This window comes from Dendrobates tinctorius, unplaced genomic scaffold (assembly GCF_039654945.1).
Source record: "Dendrobates tinctorius isolate UK_male_01 unplaced genomic scaffold, ASM3965494v1 ptg000032l, whole genome shotgun sequence".
NCBI classification, from domain to species: domain Eukaryota; kingdom Metazoa; phylum Chordata; class Amphibia; order Anura; family Dendrobatidae; genus Dendrobates; species Dendrobates tinctorius.
Window position 1 is genome coordinate 39,843,835 of NW_027361700.1, and position 21,348 is coordinate 39,865,182.

General features: G+C 44.8%; 1 protein-coding gene across 2 annotated transcripts in view; it reads right to left on the reverse strand.

The window, feature by feature from the left end:
- ITGA3 (integrin subunit alpha 3) overlaps nt 1–21,348 on the reverse strand; it is a 109,992-nt gene that overhangs the window by 56,794 nt on the left and 31,850 nt on the right. For both annotated transcript variants that reach the window (XM_073572812.1, XM_073572813.1), the window contains exons 2-5: nt 20,002–20,129; nt 15,797–15,876; nt 3,317–3,560; nt 3,118–3,201 (exon numbers count right to left, since the gene is read on the reverse strand). In XM_073572812.1, the coding sequence (XP_073428913.1) occupies nt 3,118–3,201; nt 3,317–3,560; nt 15,797–15,876; nt 20,002–20,129 (536 nt within the window). The remainder of the gene's footprint in view (nt 1–3,117; nt 3,202–3,316; nt 3,561–15,796; nt 15,877–20,001; nt 20,130–21,348) is intronic.

Consider the following 21,348-nt stretch of genomic DNA (forward strand, 5'->3'; position numbering starts at 1 on the left):
TGAGAGCCACCGGTGGACATCTTGTTAAAATTCATTGATTGATTCTCATTCAATGATCGCAAGGAGAGAGCTTGAAAACTTTGGAAAAACTGCGGCAAAGTAAATTAGTACACGAATTATACCTTTGTCTGGTGAAAAATATAATATTCCTTCATCTTCCTGGATGAAAGTATGTGTACACCTCCTATTTGCAGGTTATTTAGGTGTATGACTCTTTAAGACCCAGGCTGCACTTGGCTATGTCCTACATCCATGTAAGGAATACAGGACTGGCGAAATATTCTATAATGTCCAATAAAGCAGTGAATAAACCAAAGCAGAACACATCGAACAGAGGCCGTCATCAGAAAATGATGCCATAAGGGTAAACCCTCTTTAGAGGTGGGTGCTATGCTAGAGCACCCCTTTAAGAAAACACACCTAAGAAAGAGAGAGTGAAAAACAAACCAGTGTAATGACTCACATTGACAAGCGCAGAGGACGCTCCTCATATAACAAGTCCTGACCAAATCTCTGGCATTCCTGACAGCTTAGCGCGATCCTTCTATCCAAATGAAATAAGCTTACACCACAACTGCAGTCGGATCATCTGCTACCGGGGGGGGGGTAGCGGGCGTATACCGGGGGCACACGTCAAGCGTCTCATGAATATGGACAGTAGAAGACAAAAGCTCCTTCCGCATGCCCTTTACGGACAATGGAGGAGTCTAGTCGTGGCTTCATCAGCCATTGTTAAGCTGGATGACCGGCTGGGTAGCTGTGACCATGTTGGTTATACAAGAGAAGAATTGTTCTGGGTCACGGTCACAGAATGGTTTATGTCACATTTACACAATCCAACTTCAGGCCATTATCGAGGTCAGATCGACTACATACAAGTCACTCTGCGCTTGTTTACCGACCTCTTTACACTGGCTGGCCAAGAAGGATAGGGGGTAGAATGATCACTAATAGGTCGGTCTGTACTCATACAGTATCATCTTATCAGCAGCACATCTACAGTTTACACCCGGCGATGTGCTGCCGAGAACCATGATTTTTTTTGTGACAGCTTGTATGAGCCAATCACCCAACAAATAAGCGATTTGATTGTTCGTTGGGTGATCGCTGTCATGTTTATTCCTATGAACGTTTGGCTGCAGTGCTGGGGTTTATAAAATGGGATGCCACACACAATCCATATTACACACAAATACACACTCCATGCTACACACTCTGTATGCTACATACACGCACGCAGACACTCCATGCTACACACACATACTGTATGTTACACACATTGCATGTCCCACACACACGCCAAGCTACACACACATACACACTGCATGTCACACTCCTTGCTACTAACAATGCCTCTTACACACTCTATGATACACACACATACACACTGAATGTCACACATACTGCATGTCACTAACACATGCACACTCCATGCTACACACACTGCATGTTACACACACACCATGATACACACATTGCATTTCTCACACACTCCATGCTACACACATACTGTATACACATTGCATGTCACACAAACATGCACACTCCATAGTACACATAGATATACACACTGCATGTCACACACATAAACACACCGCATGTCACAAAAACACACATTCCATTCTACACACATATACACATTGCATGTTACACACATCTGCACACTCCATGGTACACATATATACACTGCATGTCTCACACACATATACACACCGCATGTCACAAAAACACACATTCCATTCTACACACATATACACATTGCATGTTACACACATATGCGCATTCCATGGTACACAGATATACACTGCATGTCACACATTTACACATTGCATGTCACACACATATTCAATGCTACATACATGTACACACTGCATGTCACACACACAATCCATGCTACACACATACACAATGCATGTCACACACATATTCCATGCTACACATATATACACACTTCATGTCACACAAACATGCACACTCCATGGTACACATATATACACTGCATGTCTCACACACACACTCCATGCTACACACATATACACTATATGTCACACATAAATATTGAATGCTACACACATATACACTGTATGTCACACATACACATTCCATGCTACACAAACTGCATTATTCAGATGCACACAGCACATGACATACCAGGCTCCCTGCTCCTCTTCAGTTCTTCCTTAGGGTGAAGGACCTTTGGTCACATGACCATAATGTCACCAAAGGGTTTTCTACACTTCTAACCTTGGAAACTGCACTAATAATGCCAGTCTCTATGGCTTGAAGAGGCTGGGGGTCCTTTGGGGATGAGGGCCCTTCAACAGTTGACCAGTCCCCCCCAACTCCGACTCAGGTCCTCAGCAATCCAAGAGAGCTTTGAGCACACTTCCATGCCTCACACTCTTTTTATCAATGTAAGTCCCACCAAGAGGTCCATACTTAGAATATGATGTTGGTGGATTATAAGTCAGTGTTCGGTTCTGCAGCCTGTGCAGCCTTTGCCACAAGTGAAGGAAGCCCTGGCAGACAGCCTCATGAGAAATGTGTACAGAGAATTTTGTTGTGACAACCAGATATAAAAATGTCAAAAGTGCACCACTTCCCTAATTACCTTACAAACATTCACATATGGCTTGACCAAATGGGCATGTGATTTCTATGATTTTATGACCACATGGGTTGACATATAGGGATGGTCACCATAGATATTGTAGATGGTTTGTATCAAAATTGGTGGGATCTAAAAACAAAAATCATCGACTTTGACTGCCTGAAAATATTGACTTTTCTGGTTATCATCCGTTGTTCTGATGTAACCAAGACCTTCCAAGTTCTTAAAGGGAATCTGTCACCTGATTTTTGCTATGCAATCTGAAAACAACCTGATGTAGGGGAAGTGACCCTGAATCCAGAGATGCGTCAATTGCTGGTCTGCTTGTCATTATGATACAATTTTCCACATACTGACACATTCCCTTTAAAGCTAACCCACCTTATCATTAGTCAATGTTCCACCTATGCTCTCTTATCCTATCTACAATGTACTTTTCATTAAGCGCAAAGTTTGGTCAAATATCAAAAATGTATCATTAGAAAGGACAAGGATGGAGTATTTACCCAAGTAGATGTTAAAGGTGTCCGTGTTAGGGTAGGAAGAATCCGTTAAATCCCAATTATCTCTCTGTACAACATAGTCTGTACCTGAAACATTAAAAAAAAATAAAAAATCACTTATGCAGGCCCGTTTTTTGTACACAAACATGAAAATCACCAATTTAGTCATAAACACGTATCGTTATATTTATAGGTATCCTACCTTGCCAGTTATAGGCACTTGGAGCTCCAAAGTACACCATGTTTTCAGTGATGCCTCCACTCATGCCCATTTGGCACATGCCAGTTTTGAGGTGGTCACCGCCAGAGTCACACATCTCATAATGGTAGGCCTGCCAGTCATCATTGTCATTGAATTCTAAGTCGTTTCCTCGTATGTAGCACTTGCCTATCATCTTTGGTTGGTCTTCGGATGGCAGGACCACAGAGTATCGATGGGCGCACATCTGGCAAAGAAATATGTTGGTAAAGGTTTCATGCCATATTTGCCTATGTTTTCTCATTATAAGTCCTTATGTAATTTTATGTCTTGTATAGTCAGCAAATCAATCCTCTCCAAGACTAGTATGTGGCGGCCTGCAGTCCTGACTGTCGTCTCTTGGCAGAGTGAGAGCCGGTACAAACAGTGGAAGACCTATCCTGTCCTGCATTACTTTGACAACCTATTGATTTAAATGGATACTGTGAAAAGCTTAAAAGAGCTATCCAGTAAAAACAAGAAATCACCAATTCACGAGATAGGTGACAACTTACAGATTTGTGGTGGTCCGACTGCTAGGACCTGCACTGATTGCCACAACAGGGATTTTTTTTTCCTTATGGGGTACTTTATATCAAATTGCAAATGGAACGGCAAAGTAGATGCTCCATTCATTCTCTCAGATAAAGCTGAGCGCAGCGCTCGGCAGCCCCATAGGGAATGAATGGAGTGGATGTTGAGAATGTGCGCTGCCGCTTTATTCTAACGGGGATCAAAGTTCACCGCTCTGCTGGTCTTTGCGGACCCCTACCAATCAATAAGTTGTCATCTGCCTTGTGGATAGATGATGGGTTGTTTACAACGGACAACCACTTTAATTTCCCTGTCATGGTGCTGCAGGTAAGGCCTGGATCACACTTTCGTTTTTTCAAATCCGTCTAAATCCGTTGGTTTCCGTTAAAAAACGGATCCGCCATTTTTTTGCAGGATCCGTTTTTTGTGTCCCATAGACTTTCATTAGCGGTTACTGCGGATCCGTCAAAAAACTGATCCGTTTTTTTTAAAAAAACGGATCCGTTTGCATCCGTTTCCGTCAAAAAACGGAAACGGATCCGTTTGGCGGACACAAAAAACGGATGTGTGAAACAGGCCTAAACTGAACACTGGAGATGATCAAAAAGAATTGAAATACCCTGATCCGGAGTCCTTTATGGCATCAAAGATCCTCAGTCCGGCATCTTGTTCATTAATAGAACTTCATGGGGACCAAGTAAGCAGCAGAGAAGCCCGAGATGCCGAACAGAGAATTGCCAGTGCAACTGTGGCAGCCTTGAAAGACCAAACCGGACTTGAGTAGCATAAAATGTAATTGCTCATCTCTAGTCTTCACCTGCAGCACCACCACACAGCACATCTCCTCCGTCCCCAACACTTAGGCCACATTGACACGTTTTTTTACCTCAGAATCTGTAAGCCAAAACCAGGAGTGGAACAGTCAGAGGAAAAGTATAAGGCTATGTGTACACGTAGCAGAAAATTTCTGCTTAAAAACTGGACTCCCTTCCCAGAAACCGCGCGTTTTTTTCTGCGCGGTTTTTGCGCAAAAAACGCGCGTTTTTTATGAGTTTTTTCTGCGCAGTTCCAGACCCATAGAAATGGCCAGAAATGTGGAAAAATCCGCGAAACTAATGAGCATGCTGCGTTTTTTCGCTGTAAAAAACGTATCAATATGCACAAAAAGTGCAAAATGCATAGAGATGAATGGGCAGCTTATTTTTAGCGTTTTTATAGTGGATTTATTGGCAAATCCGCTAAAAAAACGCTGTGTGTGCACACAACCTAATAGAGACACGTCACCACTTCTTGATTTATCACCCACTCCTGGTCTTGGCTTACACATACTGAGGTAAAAAACTCACCAAATACTGTACGTGTGAAAGTGGCCTTATTGCTGGGTTATCACACAGATAAGGCTAGTTTCACACTAGCGTTTGGAGGCGCAGCGCATGCTCGGCGTGATGCTCCACCCCCTGCCGAGCCTCCTCCGGTCAGCTCTGCCTATGGGCGCATGATGCTGCATGCGACCTGCGTACCCTAGCTTTAGCATTGGGTACGCAGGCCATGCGCAGGTATGCTTTTACCGGCGCATGCGTCCTTTTGACGCTGCGCCGACCAGCGCCAAACGCACCGTGTTGCATTTTGGTCAAAAAGACGCATGCGCCGGAAAACGCATACCTGCGCACGGCCTGCGTACCCAATGATAAAGATAGGGTACGCAGGTCGCATGCAGCGTCATGCGCCCATAGGCGGAGCTGACAGGAGGAGGCACGACAGGGGGCGGAGCTTAGCGGCGGCTGTGCGCAGCCCGATGCAGCTCCAGGAAACGCTAGTGTGAAACTAGCCTAAGGAGTGTTCCAACTTACTGTAGAGAGCCTCCTAAAAGGGTCGGATTGCCCAAAGCAGATGTCTTTAAAAGGGTAGAAAAAAAAATAAGAAAAACATGGCTTCATTCTTTAAGAAAAAGAGTCACTCTTGTCCTAAAAAGTTTTGGCCGCTGCTGTATAAGACAGAGCCAGAAAATAAGAGTGACGCTGTTTCTGGGAGAAAGGAGCCAAGTCTTTCCAGTTGCCAACATACACCTTAACAATATAAAAATAACGTGTCAAAATATAAAACTGCTTTATTGGTGTTCTGTGTGCCAATATATATTCTATTATATTAATTAAATTAAGTTCCACAAATATATTATAAGAAATAAGCCCTGAAATTTCAGTATGGTAATTATACCGTGAGTGTTGCCAACCTCCACAATTTCGATTCCAGCATTGAAAATAAAGGATAATACTTGTTTTGTCAGGAAAACTATTTTTGCCGATATAAACGAAGGTAATTCTACGTTAGAGGGATGTTGTATTGAAAGGTTTTTTATTACTATGGTCAAATCTGTACATGTTCCTTCCAACATCAGCCACTAGAGGCACTGTAGATTCTAATCTAGGAATTCCTTAGAGCAAAATCTATGGTACCCCAGCAACCAATTTTTCTAGTCATCTGACTAGAGGATAATGATGGGCAGTCCGGCTCTTTTTGGTGATCTGGCTCACTCGGCTCCGCTCACCAAAAAGAGCCGGCTCTTTTTGGCTCAAAAAGCGGCTCTTCTTGCAAAAAGTGCTACTTTCCCCACTTTTATCACTCCAGTCTCTTAACTATAAAGCCTGGGCCTCATTATACAGCTGTACAGGAGTCTAGTGAAGGCTTTTTAGCCATTTTCTCAAAGTGTAAGCTCCTGGGATCAGGCCCTCTCTCCTGTCCGTATTGCTGTTTTGTGTTATCCTCTAATATCTGATATTTGTCCATGTGTTCTACATTAGTCAGTGCTGCGACATCTGCCGACACTGATTATTCTAAGGCTATGTGCACACGTTGCGGATTTGCTGCGGATCCACAAGTGATTTACAGTACAATGTTATTCTATGGGGAAAAAAAAACGCTGTGTACATGCTGTGGAAAAATCCAAGCGGAAACGCAGCTGTTTATTTTCCGCAGCATGTCAATACTTTGTGCGGATTCCGCAGCAATTCTACACCCATTCCATTACAGGAATCCGCAGGTGTAAAAACGCAGGTGAAATCCGCACAAAATCCACAATAAGTCTGCATAAAAACCTCACGGATTTAGACCTGCGGATTTTGCCAAGAGATGCAGATTCTGCACAGAAAATTCCACACAGCAATCCGCAACATGTGCACATACCCTTATAAGTAAATCCTTGAAGACATGTTCCAGGTTCTTACAGAGTAACTCTGATATCTGCACCATGCATGGCACCCCTTACCTACCAATTCTGGTATGCATGGTCCTCTCACCCCCCTATCCTGGTGTGCATGGTACCCCTCATCCCCCAATCCTGGTATGCATGGTCACCTCACCCCCCAATCCTGGTATGCATGGTCACCTCACCCACAATCCTGGTATGCATGGTACCCCTCATCCCCCAATCCTGGTATGCATGGTCACCTCACCCCCCAATCCTGGTATGCGTGGTCACCTCACCCACAATCCTGGTATGCATGGTCACCTCACCCCCCGATCATGGTATGCATAGTCCCCTCACCCCCCAATCCTGGTATGCATGGTCCCCTCTCATCCCTATCGTAGGATGTATGGTCCCCTCATCCCCAATCCTTGTATACATGGCACCCCTTACCTACCAATTCTGGTATGCATGGTACCCCTCACCCCCCCAATCATGGTATGCATAGTCCCCTCATCTCCCAATCCTGTTATGTGTGGTCCCCTCACCCCCCCAATCCTGGTATGCATGGCCCCGTCATCCCTATAATGGTATGCATGGCCCTCTCATCCCTATTCTGGTATATATGGTCCCCTCACCCCCCCAATCCTGGTATGCATGGCACCCCATTCCTCATCCTGGAATGCATGGCCCCCTCTCCCCCCAATCCTGGTATGCATGGTCCTCTAACCACCCTATCCAGGTATGCATGGCGCCACAACCTGCTCTCTACTGACTTCACGGTGAGTACCTGATCGATAATCTTTTGTGCCGTGATGTGAGGAGAGGGCGGGTTGTTGGGCCGGAATTGGCGCCTGCACATTCCTCTCTTTCTGGCGCCATTTTCTTGCAGACACACTGCAGTGTGACTACCACAAAATGGCGCCGGAAAGCGTGGACTGCGCATGCGCCGATTCCGGCCCAACAACCCGCCCTCTCCTGTCATCACCGCCAGAGGCAAGACCCCGCGGCAACACCGAATCGGTAAGGTGTTGTGCCGGAGATCACGGTATGCGCTCAGTGCTTACGCATACCGCGATCTCCTGGGGGGAGTGCATCTACCGTGATCTCGTGGGGGGTGCGTCACTCTGTCTGGAGCCAGACTGCGCAGGTGCGTCGCACTTGGAGTCTATAAAGGCTTCGGACAGAGTGATGCTTAGAGCGTTATATTATACACTAGCTATTAACCCGTTCTACGCCCAGGTCGCGAGCATTCTTATTGGTATATGGTCTCCCAACCTGGTATGTGCTGCCACCCTCCTATCCTGGTATGCATGGCACCACTCATTCCTATCCTAGTATGCATGGTACCCTCACCCCCCCAATCCTGATATGCATGGCACCCCATTCTTCATCCTGGTATGCATGGTCCCCTCACCCCCCAATCCTGGTATGCATGGTACTCCCTCATCCCTATCCTGGTATGCATGGTCCCCTCACCCCCTATCCTGGTATGTATGGTCCCCTCACCCCCAATCCTGGTATGTATGGCCCCCTCACCCCCTATCCTGTTATGTATGGTCCCCTCACCCCCTATCCTGGTATGCATGGCCCCCTCACCCATTATCCTGGTATGCATGGTCCTCTCATCCCCCAATCCTGGTATGCACGGTCCCCTCACCCCCCAATCCTGGTATGCATGGTACTCCCTCATCCCTATCCTGGTATGCATGGTACTCCCTCATCCCTTTCCTGGTATGCATGGTCCCCTCACCCCCTATCTTGGTATGCATGGTACCTCTCATCCCCCAATCCTGGCATGCATGGTACTCCCTCATCCCTATCCTGTTATGTATAGTTCCCTCATCCCCCAATCCTGGTATGCATGGTCCGCTCACCCCCTATCCTGGTATGCATGGTCCCCTCACCCCCCCTATCCTGGTATGCATGGTCCCCTCATTCCTTATCCTGGTATGTATGGTACTCCCTCATCCCCCGATCCAGGTCTGAGGAGTGTGGGATTGTGCAGCCGTAATTGGTGCCCGATTTCGGCGCCACAACCCGCCGTCTCCTGACTGCATGGCGAATACCCCGGTAATCTTTTGTGCCTGCTGTGATGACAGGAGAGGGCGGGTTGTTGCTCCGGAATCGGCGCCTGCGCATTCCTCTCTTTCCGGCGCCATTGTCTTGAAGACACACTGTAGTGTGTCTTCCCCAAAAATGGCGCCGGAAAGCGCGGACTGCACATGCGCCGCTTCCGGATCATAAACCCGCCCTCTCCTGTCATCACAGCAAGACCCCGCGGTCACACTGAATCGGTAAGGTATCGTGCCGGCGGGGGCTGCATCTACCGTGATCTCCGGGGGGGGGGGGGTTGCGTCTTGCGCGATCTCCTGGGGGGCGTGCGTCACTCTGTCTGGAGCCAGACTGCGCAGGCGCGTTGCGCTTGCGCAGTCTATAAAGGCTTTGGACAGAGTGACGCTTAGCCCGTTATATTACAGATGTACCCCGGATCTGTCCACAGAGTTTCTCTGCCTCAGATTTATATTACTACTTTCTCACTGTAGAGCAGCAGGAACTACAGAAAATAATGAGAGGTATAAGATGGCTGTCAGTGCCTGACCTCAGCGCTTCTGCTCATCCTGCAGCTGCCGGACATCCACTGTTATGTCAGTGACAGTCTGTGTGACTTCACATTGTGATCTATCACAGATCATGTGTGCACTCACTGCACTGAGCAGCCAATCACAGTACAGCTATGTGTTCATGTGGGAGGAGCCCAGTCGCAAATCAAAGCCTTGCCAGTCACTCCCCACTTGTGCTCACTGCTCCAAGTCTCCTCCTCAGCTCCTCCCAGCCCCCAGCCAGGCAGGAAGTAGCTACACAAAAAGCAGGTGGAAAAAAAAAAAATTGGGCTCAGCTCCCAGTGGTGAGCCGACTCCCGTCGGTCACATGATGAAAGAGTCGGCTCTTTGTCTCGGTTCGTTCACGAATGACACATCACTACTAGAGGAGTTGTTTTGAGAGTCAAAATTTCCATCGTCCTTCTCAGATCTCCACAGGATCAAGTCAACCAATAAATGAAACTATAAATTAAATTCTAATTTGCCCTTTAATAAACAAATTGACTAGTGAGTATGAGCCCACATCTTATAGGCACCTATGAAATTCCTAAAGCCTTCTTCTTCCAAAATATAAATTAAGAGTAACAGGATCTCACTGAATTGTGAATTTTAACGAAAACATTGCCAGTGCGAAGAAGGTTTTCTCCACTTCCTTTTATTTTATTCCAATTTATCTGTACACTGTGTTATGAGTACTTTAAAGGGACACAAAAAACTTTAAATAACAGGAGTAACAAAAAAGCAATGGTCATTTGCAATACTGTTAGCAAACTCTTAAAACTTGGCAGAGAAGCAAGAACCTATATACCTTGGTTGGAAACCAATCAAAAGTATGGTGGTTAAGTATAGGGGGCACATCTTAGCCCTACATTACTCCTTTGTAGACAGAGCAATGGGGAGAGGTTTCTGCTGCAGCAATCTGCGTCGTGGGTGGAGAAAATGGAGCTGCTGCCATACCACTTTTGTTTCACAAGTAGTTGAGAAAAATTGTGTGTTTATAAATCCATAATCCAAAAAATTAAGGCGTATGGAACAACCTACCAATGGCCATCCACCTAAACTGACATCCCAAGTAAGGAGATCACTAGAGAAGCAGCCATGATGCCCATGGTCACTCTAGAGAGGAGCTACAGAGCTACAGAGATCCACAACTGAGATGGGAGAATCTGTCAATTGGTCACATACTGCACAAATCTGGCCATTATGGAAGAGTGGCAATAAGACAATATTTTTTTAAAGCAACCTAAAGATGTCCCATTTGCAGCTTGCAAAAAACTTTTTAGGGGACACGGCTAGCATGTATTAGAAGGTGCTCTGGCAAGATGTGTCACAAGGGTGTCACGACCCCTTGGAAGACCTGGAGTCAGACGGTCAAGTCGGGGTAATGAATCGCAGGTCTTCTTTAGAGATGTGTGATTTATGTCCTATTTTAAATGGATTTCCTTTCCTCCAAGTGCTGAGAGGGTTAAGGATTATTTCCATGCTAGCTGAGACCATACAGACTGGTTGTGCTCAGCAGCAACTTCTTAACATTTACTCCCTCAATATACAGTATACTGGCACTGGGCATTTAGTCACTGCTAGTCAAAGATTCGTCTTCCTGTGCTGAGTGCTAAAGCTAAGTGGTTGGAGTGGAGTTATTGTAGTAATGATCTGTAGTTTGCTGTAATATTTGTGTGTTTATCTCCTGGTCACTATCTCCATTTAGTTCATTGCTCCCTGTCCCTAACCTCCTCCCTATTGTTGGTTACTGGTTTTGTATGATAGAGGTTTTCTGCTAACCTTGTTTTGTCTTTGTGTCTTGTTTACCTTACATTTATGTCCCATGCCTCATGGGGTAGGGGAGGGGAGAGATTAGGGTTTAACAGGCGCACAGTCGGAGACCCGAGCCTCTCTAACTTCAAGAGTATCCCCGGAACACGGATAGTTAGGGTTCCAGTTCCAGGGACAGTTTGAGGCCTCTCTCCCTTACCAAAGACCGTCACAGCGTGGCAAGATGAGACATAAGTAGAGATTTTAGTGATAAATGCAAATCGCTCTGTGTGGCGTAAAACTAACACTGCACATCACCCTGAAAACATCATCCCCACCATCAAATATGGTGGTGGCAGCAGCATGCTATGGGGGTGTTATTCTTCAACATGGACAGGAAAGCTCCTCAGAGTTGATGGGATGGATAGAACTAAATAAAAGGCAATCCTGGAGGAAAACCTGTTAGAGGCGGCAAAAGACTTGAGACCCGGGAGTAGACTCACCTTCCAACAGGACAACAAGCTTAAGCATACTGCAAGAGCTACAATCGAATTGTTTAGATCAAAGCATATTCACGTGTGATACTGGTCTAGTCACAGTCACAGTCCTGACCTAAATAAATCCCATTGAAAATCTGCAGCAAGTTTTTAAATTTGCTGTTCCCAAACACACTGCATCCAATCTCATTTAACTAAAGCTAGTTTGCAAAGGAGAATGGGAACAAATTTCAGACACTAGATGTGTAAAGCTGGTAGAGACTTACCCTAAGGGCTCATACTCACTTGCGAGAGACTCGCACGATTCTCGCCGCCGGCACTTGGACCGGAGCGTGTGTGGCGCCCTGTGTCTTTGCCGCCACAAAATGGTCAAATATGTACTATTTTATATGTGTTTTGTAAATGATGGGAGTTATGCTTTCTCTGCTGGAGACAACTGCACACACAATTTTTAGCCACTCCCTTACTTGCCGGAAGCTTAGAGCTTTGCAGAGATACCCTAACTAGGAGGGGAGGAGTTTTAGCTGGTGTGTGAGGAAAAGACTGTGTGAAGACAGACAGAGAATGGTCTTGGACCAGTTACATGTGCTCTCTCCAGGAACAATGCTGAGAAGGATCAGGGCTTCAGCCCCTAGGCCATCTATGCTTCCAGAGTCAGATGGTAAGCTCAGAGGCTGCGTGGTTTACACAACCAGCATTGGAGTGTCTTCTCCCAGGAAAACTACAGCAACAGATAATCAGTGAGGGATTGTGCCAGAACAAACACTTGCTTCGCACAGGATTCAGGCTGCATGTTGCCGGGGTAGAAAACGCTCTGAGTACTGGTAGTACTGGAAGTTTCAGACTTTGGGAAACCTTTGTCCCTGAAGGGATTAGAACAGCAGGAAGTTTACACTGAACCACAGCAGAGAGGGATAACTCCCACCACACAGAGCAGACTGTAAACCTGGTGAGAGAGTTGTATTTTATCCTCTAAACTGCATCTGAACTCCAGTAAATGATAAAGTGACTTTCTTTGTCTCCTGCCTTGCTTCTCGGTGCCATCTACTTCTATCACTATCTCTGGGGGCCAGCCCTAGTTGGAGGGGGTTTAAACACCTGCACTGCCATCATCATCTACCCCCCCAGGGATCATCTGCAGTGCCGGCTGTCTTACAGTCGAACACTCCAACTGGCGTCACAAATTCTATTTCTAATTTTTCTTTTGTTTTCCTTTTTATTTATTTTTAACCCCTATTTCACTGTTCCCGGAGCACAGGCCCCGGGCACGGCTGCCACCCCCCCGTGACCTCCTGAATCCAACACTGCCCGGCGACCTGGGTACCCCGCTCTGGGTGATACATAGAAATACATGTCTCGCAAGTGAGTATGAGCCCTAAAAGACTTGCTGCAGTAATTGCAGCAAAATGTGGTCTTACAAAGTATTGACTCACGGGGGGCTGAAAACAAATGATTGTCACAATTTTCAGATTCATATTTATCACATATTTAAAAAACCATGCATCATTTCCTTTAGGTTATGTGCACACGTAGGAAAAGTGGTGCAGAATTTTCTGCACAAAATCCGCATCTCCTGGCAGAATCCGCAGACGCGGTTTTGCTGCTGTTTTTATGTGGGTTTTGTGCAGATTTGCCACGGAATTGATGCGGATTTTGTGCGGTTTTTCTGCAGTTTTTGTCACTGCGGATTTCTATCATGGAGGGGTCCAGAACCGCTGCAGAACCGCACAAAAGAAGTGACATGCACTTCTTTTAAGGCTGAGTGCAGACGGACTTTTTGGCCCTGCGGATTTTTCCGCGCAGAATTGAAGAAATCCGCAGGTCAAATGACCTGCATTTTTCCTGCGGATTTCTTCCATTTTTCCTGCGGTTTTCTTGCGGTTTTTGTGCGGTTTTTCACTGCTTATTCTCCCCTGCGGATTTGGAGACAGGGGAGATGGAAAACCGCACAAAAGAAGTAACATGCTGCGGATTTTGTACCGCAGGAAAACCGCGCGGAAAAATCTGCAGCGTCTGCACAGCGGTTTTTTTTTTCATTGATTTTAAGGCTACTGTACATCACAATGCGGATATGCAACGTTTCTGCGCGGTAAAATCCGCTGCAGAACCGCTATATATTCGCATCGTGTGCACACAGACTTAATCCACAGCAATTCCGCACTGATTTTTCTGCACCATGTGCACAGCTTTTCTTTTTTTTTTTCCATTGATTTACATTGTACTGTAAATCACAGTGCGGTTCTGCAGCGTTTCTGCGTGGAAAAATCAGCAGCAAATCTGCATCGTGTGCACATAGCCTAATGCTTCACAAATACTTGCTACTTTGTGTAGGTATATCACATAAAGTCCCAACAGAATGCAGATAAAGAAGCCCTCCTCCCATCAAAATTGTTATCCTCTTTAATATGTTGCAATCATCATATTATATAGCACTGCGCACATACAATTGCTCATTTTACATTTCTACCCAGCTAATTCTTCTCTTTTCCATTAGGTCTATGACATTAAGTATTCAAGTGATTGAAAATTGACGAGCTGAATCCTTCTAATCTCTTTATACAAACAGGAGATCAATTTTCCCTGTGTGAGTCATAAGTCACTGCAAAAGTCCCTGGCAGGAGGAAGATTAAGTAGCTGGGTCAGGAGCAAAAGAGGGCAATGAAAATTGCAGGGAAAAGAGATTTCCTGTTTTTACATGGAGCAGAGAAAAGAGACGAATTAACTGGGTAGAAAGGTAAAATGAGCAATTGTAAGTACACTTTGCTAAATAATATGATGATTGAAATATATTAAGAGGATAAAAACTTTACGGGAGGAGCAGTGCTTCTTTAAGCTTGTAGGCGTAACGTGGTGAAAAAAATATGGAAAAGTTCACAGAGTAAGAATAGTGTTTCAAGGCACTATATAAACACACACACACACTGTTTGCGTTGCCTTTTCTCTAAACAAGATACAATTTCACAATATTAATCCATTAAGAATAATCAATGCTACAAACATTAAGATGAGAACCTTGTTCTGTACCCTTCTTACGAGTCTTATTGATCCAGGGTATGGATGAACTGCATCGCTACATGAACTATGCACTGCAGTCAGCTGCCACTTGCGCTATAGACATACAGGCTGGATACATAAGTGCAATGCTGTCATTATTAGCCGTCTCTCTGCTTTCCCCAGATCAGACCATGACAATCACCGTATGTTCTGAATGCATTTTATTTTGGGGAGGGAGGGAGCTTATATATTTCTTATAACATGAACCACATTGTAATTTAGGACTACTGTTCCTTTAAGACCATATGACCTACACAGAAATGTGAAGCTCAAGCACCAGGACAAATCTAGTAGCACCGGTTTCACAATGACATTGCATCTAGATAATTGTATCAGGCGTCCTCCCGTAATAACAGGCAGTGACAATTATGATGCATTACAGATGCGAGGCCGCCTCCAATATCCTTGTGTGCCCAGCACGCTTGGGACAGTGCCATCGTGAGCGGAAATGGCTTCTGCACAGTATAAAGTGAATTATAAGGAATTATTTTAGTCAATATTTTAATTAATTTCCAGACCAGATGCATAGCGTTAAGCTCCTGGGACCCATAGCAACATCTGTACCAGGTCCCCACCCGCGTATGTGGCATTTATACAGTATATTGGTGGCACCAGGGTCCTGATGAGACAGTTACCTCTGCACCCACTCTCCAGGCTGGTAACAGAGGGAATATCCGACAAATAATGACTCACATGGGGCAACATTACCTAGAATCATTAAGCAATGATAAATAATTCATCTGCAAAACATTCGAATATTTTTCAACTTTATCACTTTTTTGGAGCTTTTATCTAAGATACTTCACGCCTTCACCCCACTTACCAGAACCCGACCTCCAGGTCCCTGCGATGCCAGTGTAACTCCCAGCCACATGTTCTCAATTACATTGCTGCCAGGCACATCTGCAGAAGAATACTAGAGTGTGAGTAAAATACAATGTCTTTCTCCACATATAAACCATCCATATTTTCTATAAAGGATATCTACTATATAATCGTCTAATTGCGTCTGTCTGTTTGTAACGAAAATCCCACGTCGCAAATTGGTGCTGAATTCGAAAGACGCACGGCACCGCTACCATCGGGAGATCTGCGGAGCTAGCCGCTGATCTCCCGGCGGTTGCCGCGGGTCATCTCCGGCCGCACGGAGGTCAGCGGCGACGCAGCCGGGAGATGACCGGCGCTAGCCAGTACGCAGGGTCCGGAGGAAAGGAGACTCCTCCGGATCCTAGGTACCATAAACCTGTAAAAAATAGATTTACAATAAAAAATAGTAATATACTCACCTTCCGACAGCCCCCGTACTCTTTCCCTCCTGTCACCACGCGCCCGGCATCTTCCGGTCCCAGTAATGCTTTGCGCGAAAGACCGCTGATGACGTCATTTCCGGTCCTTCGCACTAAGCATTACTGGGACCGGAAGATGCCGGGAGCGTGGAGAGGAGATCGGGGGCCGTCGGAAGGTGAGAATAACCTTTTTTTAAATTATTTTTTACATTCTATCTTTTACTATTGATGCTGCATGGGCAGCATCAATAGTAAAAAGTTGATCACAATTGTCAAACACTATGCTTGACAAGTGTGACCAACCTGTCAATCACATTCCAAGCAATGCTACAAATCGCTTGGAATGCGCTTGAATTCCGCACATGAAAATAGCGTGAAAATACTAGAATATCCGATGCGTTAGAATCGAGCCACCATCTAGTAATGTAAAAAAACGGCAGAATAATAAAATGAAGTCTTCCTTTTTTTCCCAAAACAGCGCCACCCTAGAACATTAGCTGTGTCTGGTATTGCAGCTTGGTGCTATTCAAGTGAATGAGCCTAAGCTGCAATACCAGAAACAGCCTACAGGCAAGCATTGTACAGTTTTTTTTGTAATCCCAAAAATCTTCTAAAGGGTAATTCATATACATTTTTTTAATTTATTTTTGCTCTACTGTTGCACATAAAATGGTTAAAAAACACAAATTAATAATGTCCAATGTAGGCAATGGTATGTAGTGGGGGATGGGATGTCCATCGGCTGGGTCAGTAGTCTCTGGCCGCTGGATGGGATGATCACGAATCTCTTACTTTTTAGGATCCCGGGCCGTGCTGGTACGACCATCATCAATGAAGGGTCAAGGTTCTTGGAACGTAAGAGACTCGAGAGCCTCCCATTTTCCCATGAATTAATCCACCCATTTCTAACCACCCCTCTCCAGCCGTACTGTTTCCAATGCTAGAGAGGCAAAGCTGCTTCATGGCAGCCTTGGGATTGAACACAGTTCAGGCCAGCAGAGCGGCCATGCTGTGGGCATGAACTGTCACTCATGAAGGAGCATCCGCCCCCTTGCAGCTCAAAAATCGGGAGGCTCAAAAGTGATGAACTCCTGAAGAGACACAAGTTAACTAGTTAACTTTATGATGGTGGTCCCCCAAACTTTTACGCCAGTATCTACACAAGAACCAATAACGGCCAACAGATATTTCCTTGGTAATACAGGAGGGCAATGGCCAGATTTTGTATCACCTGCTTTGCGCAACATTACAAGAGTGCACAAAAAAGGGACCAGTGGATTGTTTTAGCCCCATTATGGGTGGCCAGTAAGTCCAGACCCATGTGTTTCATATTGACACAGACCTTCATTATAGTTAGTAAAGTCAGCCGACAGTCTAATATGTATGGTGGACTCGTCCCCAGACAGATCATTGTCGGGAAAGGCAAGGTTCCGGCATATACAATTTTGGACTGCTGATCCTTTTGTTCTCCATATGCTACTGTCACTCATAGAGAACACAGGAACACAAGTCCAAGAGAGTGCTCCTGGGTATGGGAAAATTGGTCCAGACAGCTGCTGGCTGAAAAATCATCCAAATCATCATTGAGCTGACAATTATCTAATGCGTATGACGGGACTTTAGGCTGTCATACAGCGTAGGCAGCTGTCAGCTGAATTTCTCTCCAGACTCCCCCATACACAGGAATGCTCGGCTCAGCCATCAGACAGCCATTGAAGGAGTCATTAAAAGGATCGAAAAATGTCCTTATGTTCCCCAACATCATCTTTTGAGAGACAGTCAAGAGGCCCCAATACACATTAGAAAGTCAATCTATCCCAAATAAGTGGGTTTGGATGACTTTTATATAATGGGGCTACAGGACTTTTACATAGAACATGTACTGTATATTCCCTGATCCATGGCCTGACCATTAGATTACCAGGTTTCCATCACTCCCTCAGACCTAGTTATATTCTCAGCACAGATGCAGATTACTGGGAGTAGCATCACTATTTTCCACGTCACAGCTGCACTGCAGTATTAGCACAGACTCCGGGCCCCGGCAGTCAGGATCTGCTGGGCAAAAGCAAGTCAGCCGCAGGTTGGAGACTACTGCTGTTCTCCAGCTGTCAGACCTTACCTCCCACCATCCTGTACCTCCTCCGGACTGGAGGCATGCTGAAGTTGTACCAGCAGCCGAGAAACATCAGGTCTGTAGACCCCTGACACATGAAATTCCAGGACACAGCAATAATAACTGAATCTTTTCTCAAGTGCAACTGAAAGAAGCCAGGACTGGGCTCCATAAAATATTCATGTACAACTACAATATACGGAAAAGAGGTCGTACCCAGCTTTCCTAGTGTCCTGAATGACAAATCCTCCTAGTTGCATTGCAGCACCACTCAGCAGATTTACCATTTAGACATCTAGGAAAACAGGGTAACCAAACCCTGGTGGAGATGTAATGGCAGTCATATCTTCGTTGTCTGATTGGTTCGGCAATATCCACCCATCCCTATGTTCATCTTCTGAGATATGATAGGGGCGTAAATGTGATCGGACCATTTTTATGCTAAATGATGACCATAAATAAGAAAATGTGATATAACTCAGAATTACACCCAATGACCAACTCAGCTCTGCTACATATTAATGTTCAGCTCTGCAATGCCTTATTAACTAAACTATGGCACATCTAAATAAAGAAAGAAACCTCGGCCAGATGTTGACATCAGTCAGAGACCACCTTTTCACATAGATCTCGGTTGACAGTCATCGACTGACCCTTTTATACCTCCACTTTTATTTGAAAGGGGATACGCTCTCCTGACATGATAATTTTAGTAAATACATACAAAAAAATATCACAATTCTGGAGCACTTTATTTTCGAACTCTGTGTTGAGCAGTTCTTCCACAATTCGTCCCGGAAATGTACAGATTGTTACCACCTCCTCGTCATTGTGTCATGTCCCCTACATAGGAATCTCAGAACAGTTGTCTATTTAGTCATATGTTTCCAGGAAGAGTAATAGAGAAACTTCACAACACAGAGTTCTTATTTTATGGGAATATAATAATTTACTAACAGAGATCAAACAGGTGAAAGATCCTCAGCTAAAAAAAAAAAATTAAAAGGGTTTTCCCATGAACAAAACTTCATTTTAATCAATACATCTTGGAATAATAATAATTTCCACAATTGGATGTGTTTAAATAAAATGTTCCTGTGCTGAGATAATCTTATAAACGTTACAGCAAGGGATCGTAATTGATTGTAAGTAGAACATTGTTTATAAACAGGCAGGGAAATGTTGTAAGGTCCCAAAAGAATCAGCTGTGATCCCCTGCTGTGCTATGTGTATATTATTTTGCTTCCTCCCCTGCCCAGGTGCTGTGGTATGATCAGACCATGTCCCTGTATGGTCAGACACAGACATTACACAGTACACAGCAGGGGAACATTTATAAGATTATCTCAAAACAGGAACATTTTATTTAATTACATCCAATTGTGGAAATTATTATTATTCCAAGATCTATTGGGCAAACCACTTTAAGGCTCACCAAGCCCTCTCTGGTATCTGCCCAGGTTTTCCTAGCACTGATACCATCCATGTATTACATTCACATAATCAATTGTCCAAATTTAAGACTCCTCTCGACACCCCGTTGTAGAATCAGTGAGGATCCAATGTGGACACATTGCTATAATGTAGTCGTCTGGTGAGTGAGATACAAACACATGACTGACTCACATTCCTGATCAATGGAGACTCTGAAACAGTCAGATTTGGACGTGGAGATGGGACAGGCATAGACGGCTCCTGTTCTGTTAACATTCACATTTGGGGGTGCTGCATCTTGGGGAGCTCCTGACAGCAATCTGTAGGGACAGACAATAGGATTATTATATAATATATTACAACTTTAAACTATGATAAAGGATTCTATTACAGAACTTACCGTATATATATACACACTACAGATATACAGCAGAACTGGTACTACATACAGTTGTGGCCAAAAGTATTGACACCCCTGCAATTCTGTTAGATAATACTCCGTTTCTTCCTGAAAATGATTGCAAACACAAATTCTGTGGTATTATTATCTTCATTTAATTTGTCTTAAATGAAAAAACACAAAAGAGAATGAAGCAAAAAGCAAAACATTGATCATTTCACACAAAACTCCAAAAATGGGCCAGACAAAAGTACTGGCACCCTCAACCTAATACTTGGTTGCACAACCTTTAGCCAAAATAACTGCCACCAACTGCTTCCGGTAACCATCAATGAGTTTCTTACAATGCTCTGCTGGAATTTTAGACCATTCTTCTTTGGCAAACTGCTCCAGGTCCCTGATATTTGAAGGGTGCCTTCTCCAAACTGCCATTTTTAGATCTCTCCACAGGTGTTCTATGGGATTCAGGTCTGGACTTATTGCTGGTCACCTTAGAAGTCTCCAGTGCTTTCTTGCAAACCATTTTCTAGTGCTTTTTGAAGTGTGTTTTGGGTCATTGTCCTGCTGGAAGACCCATGACCTCTGAGGGAGACCCAGCTTTCTCACACTGGGCCCTACATTATGCTGCAAAATTTGATGGTAGTCTTCTGACTTCATTATGCCATGCACACGGTCAAGCAGTCCAGTGCCAGAGGCAGCAAAGCAACCCCAAAACATCAGGGAACCTCCGCCATGTTTGACTGTAGGGACCGTGTTCTTTTCTTTGAATGCCTCTTTTTTTCTCCTGTAAACTCTATGTTGATGCCTTTGCCCAAAAAGCTCTACTTTTGTCTCATCTGACCAGAGAACATTCTTCCAAAACGCTTTAGGCTTTTTCAGGTATGTTTTGGCAAACTCCAGCCTGGCTTTTTTATGTCTCGTGGTAAGAAGTGGGGTCTTCCTGGGTCTCCTACCATACAGTCCCTTTTCAATCAGACGCCGACGGATAGTACGGGTTGACACTGTTGTACCCTCGGACTGCAGAGCAGCTTGAACTTGTTCGGATGTTAGTCGAGGTTCTTTATCCAACATCCGCACAACCTTGCGTTGAAATCTCTTGTCAATTTTTCTTTTCCGTCCACATCTAGGGAGGTTAGCCA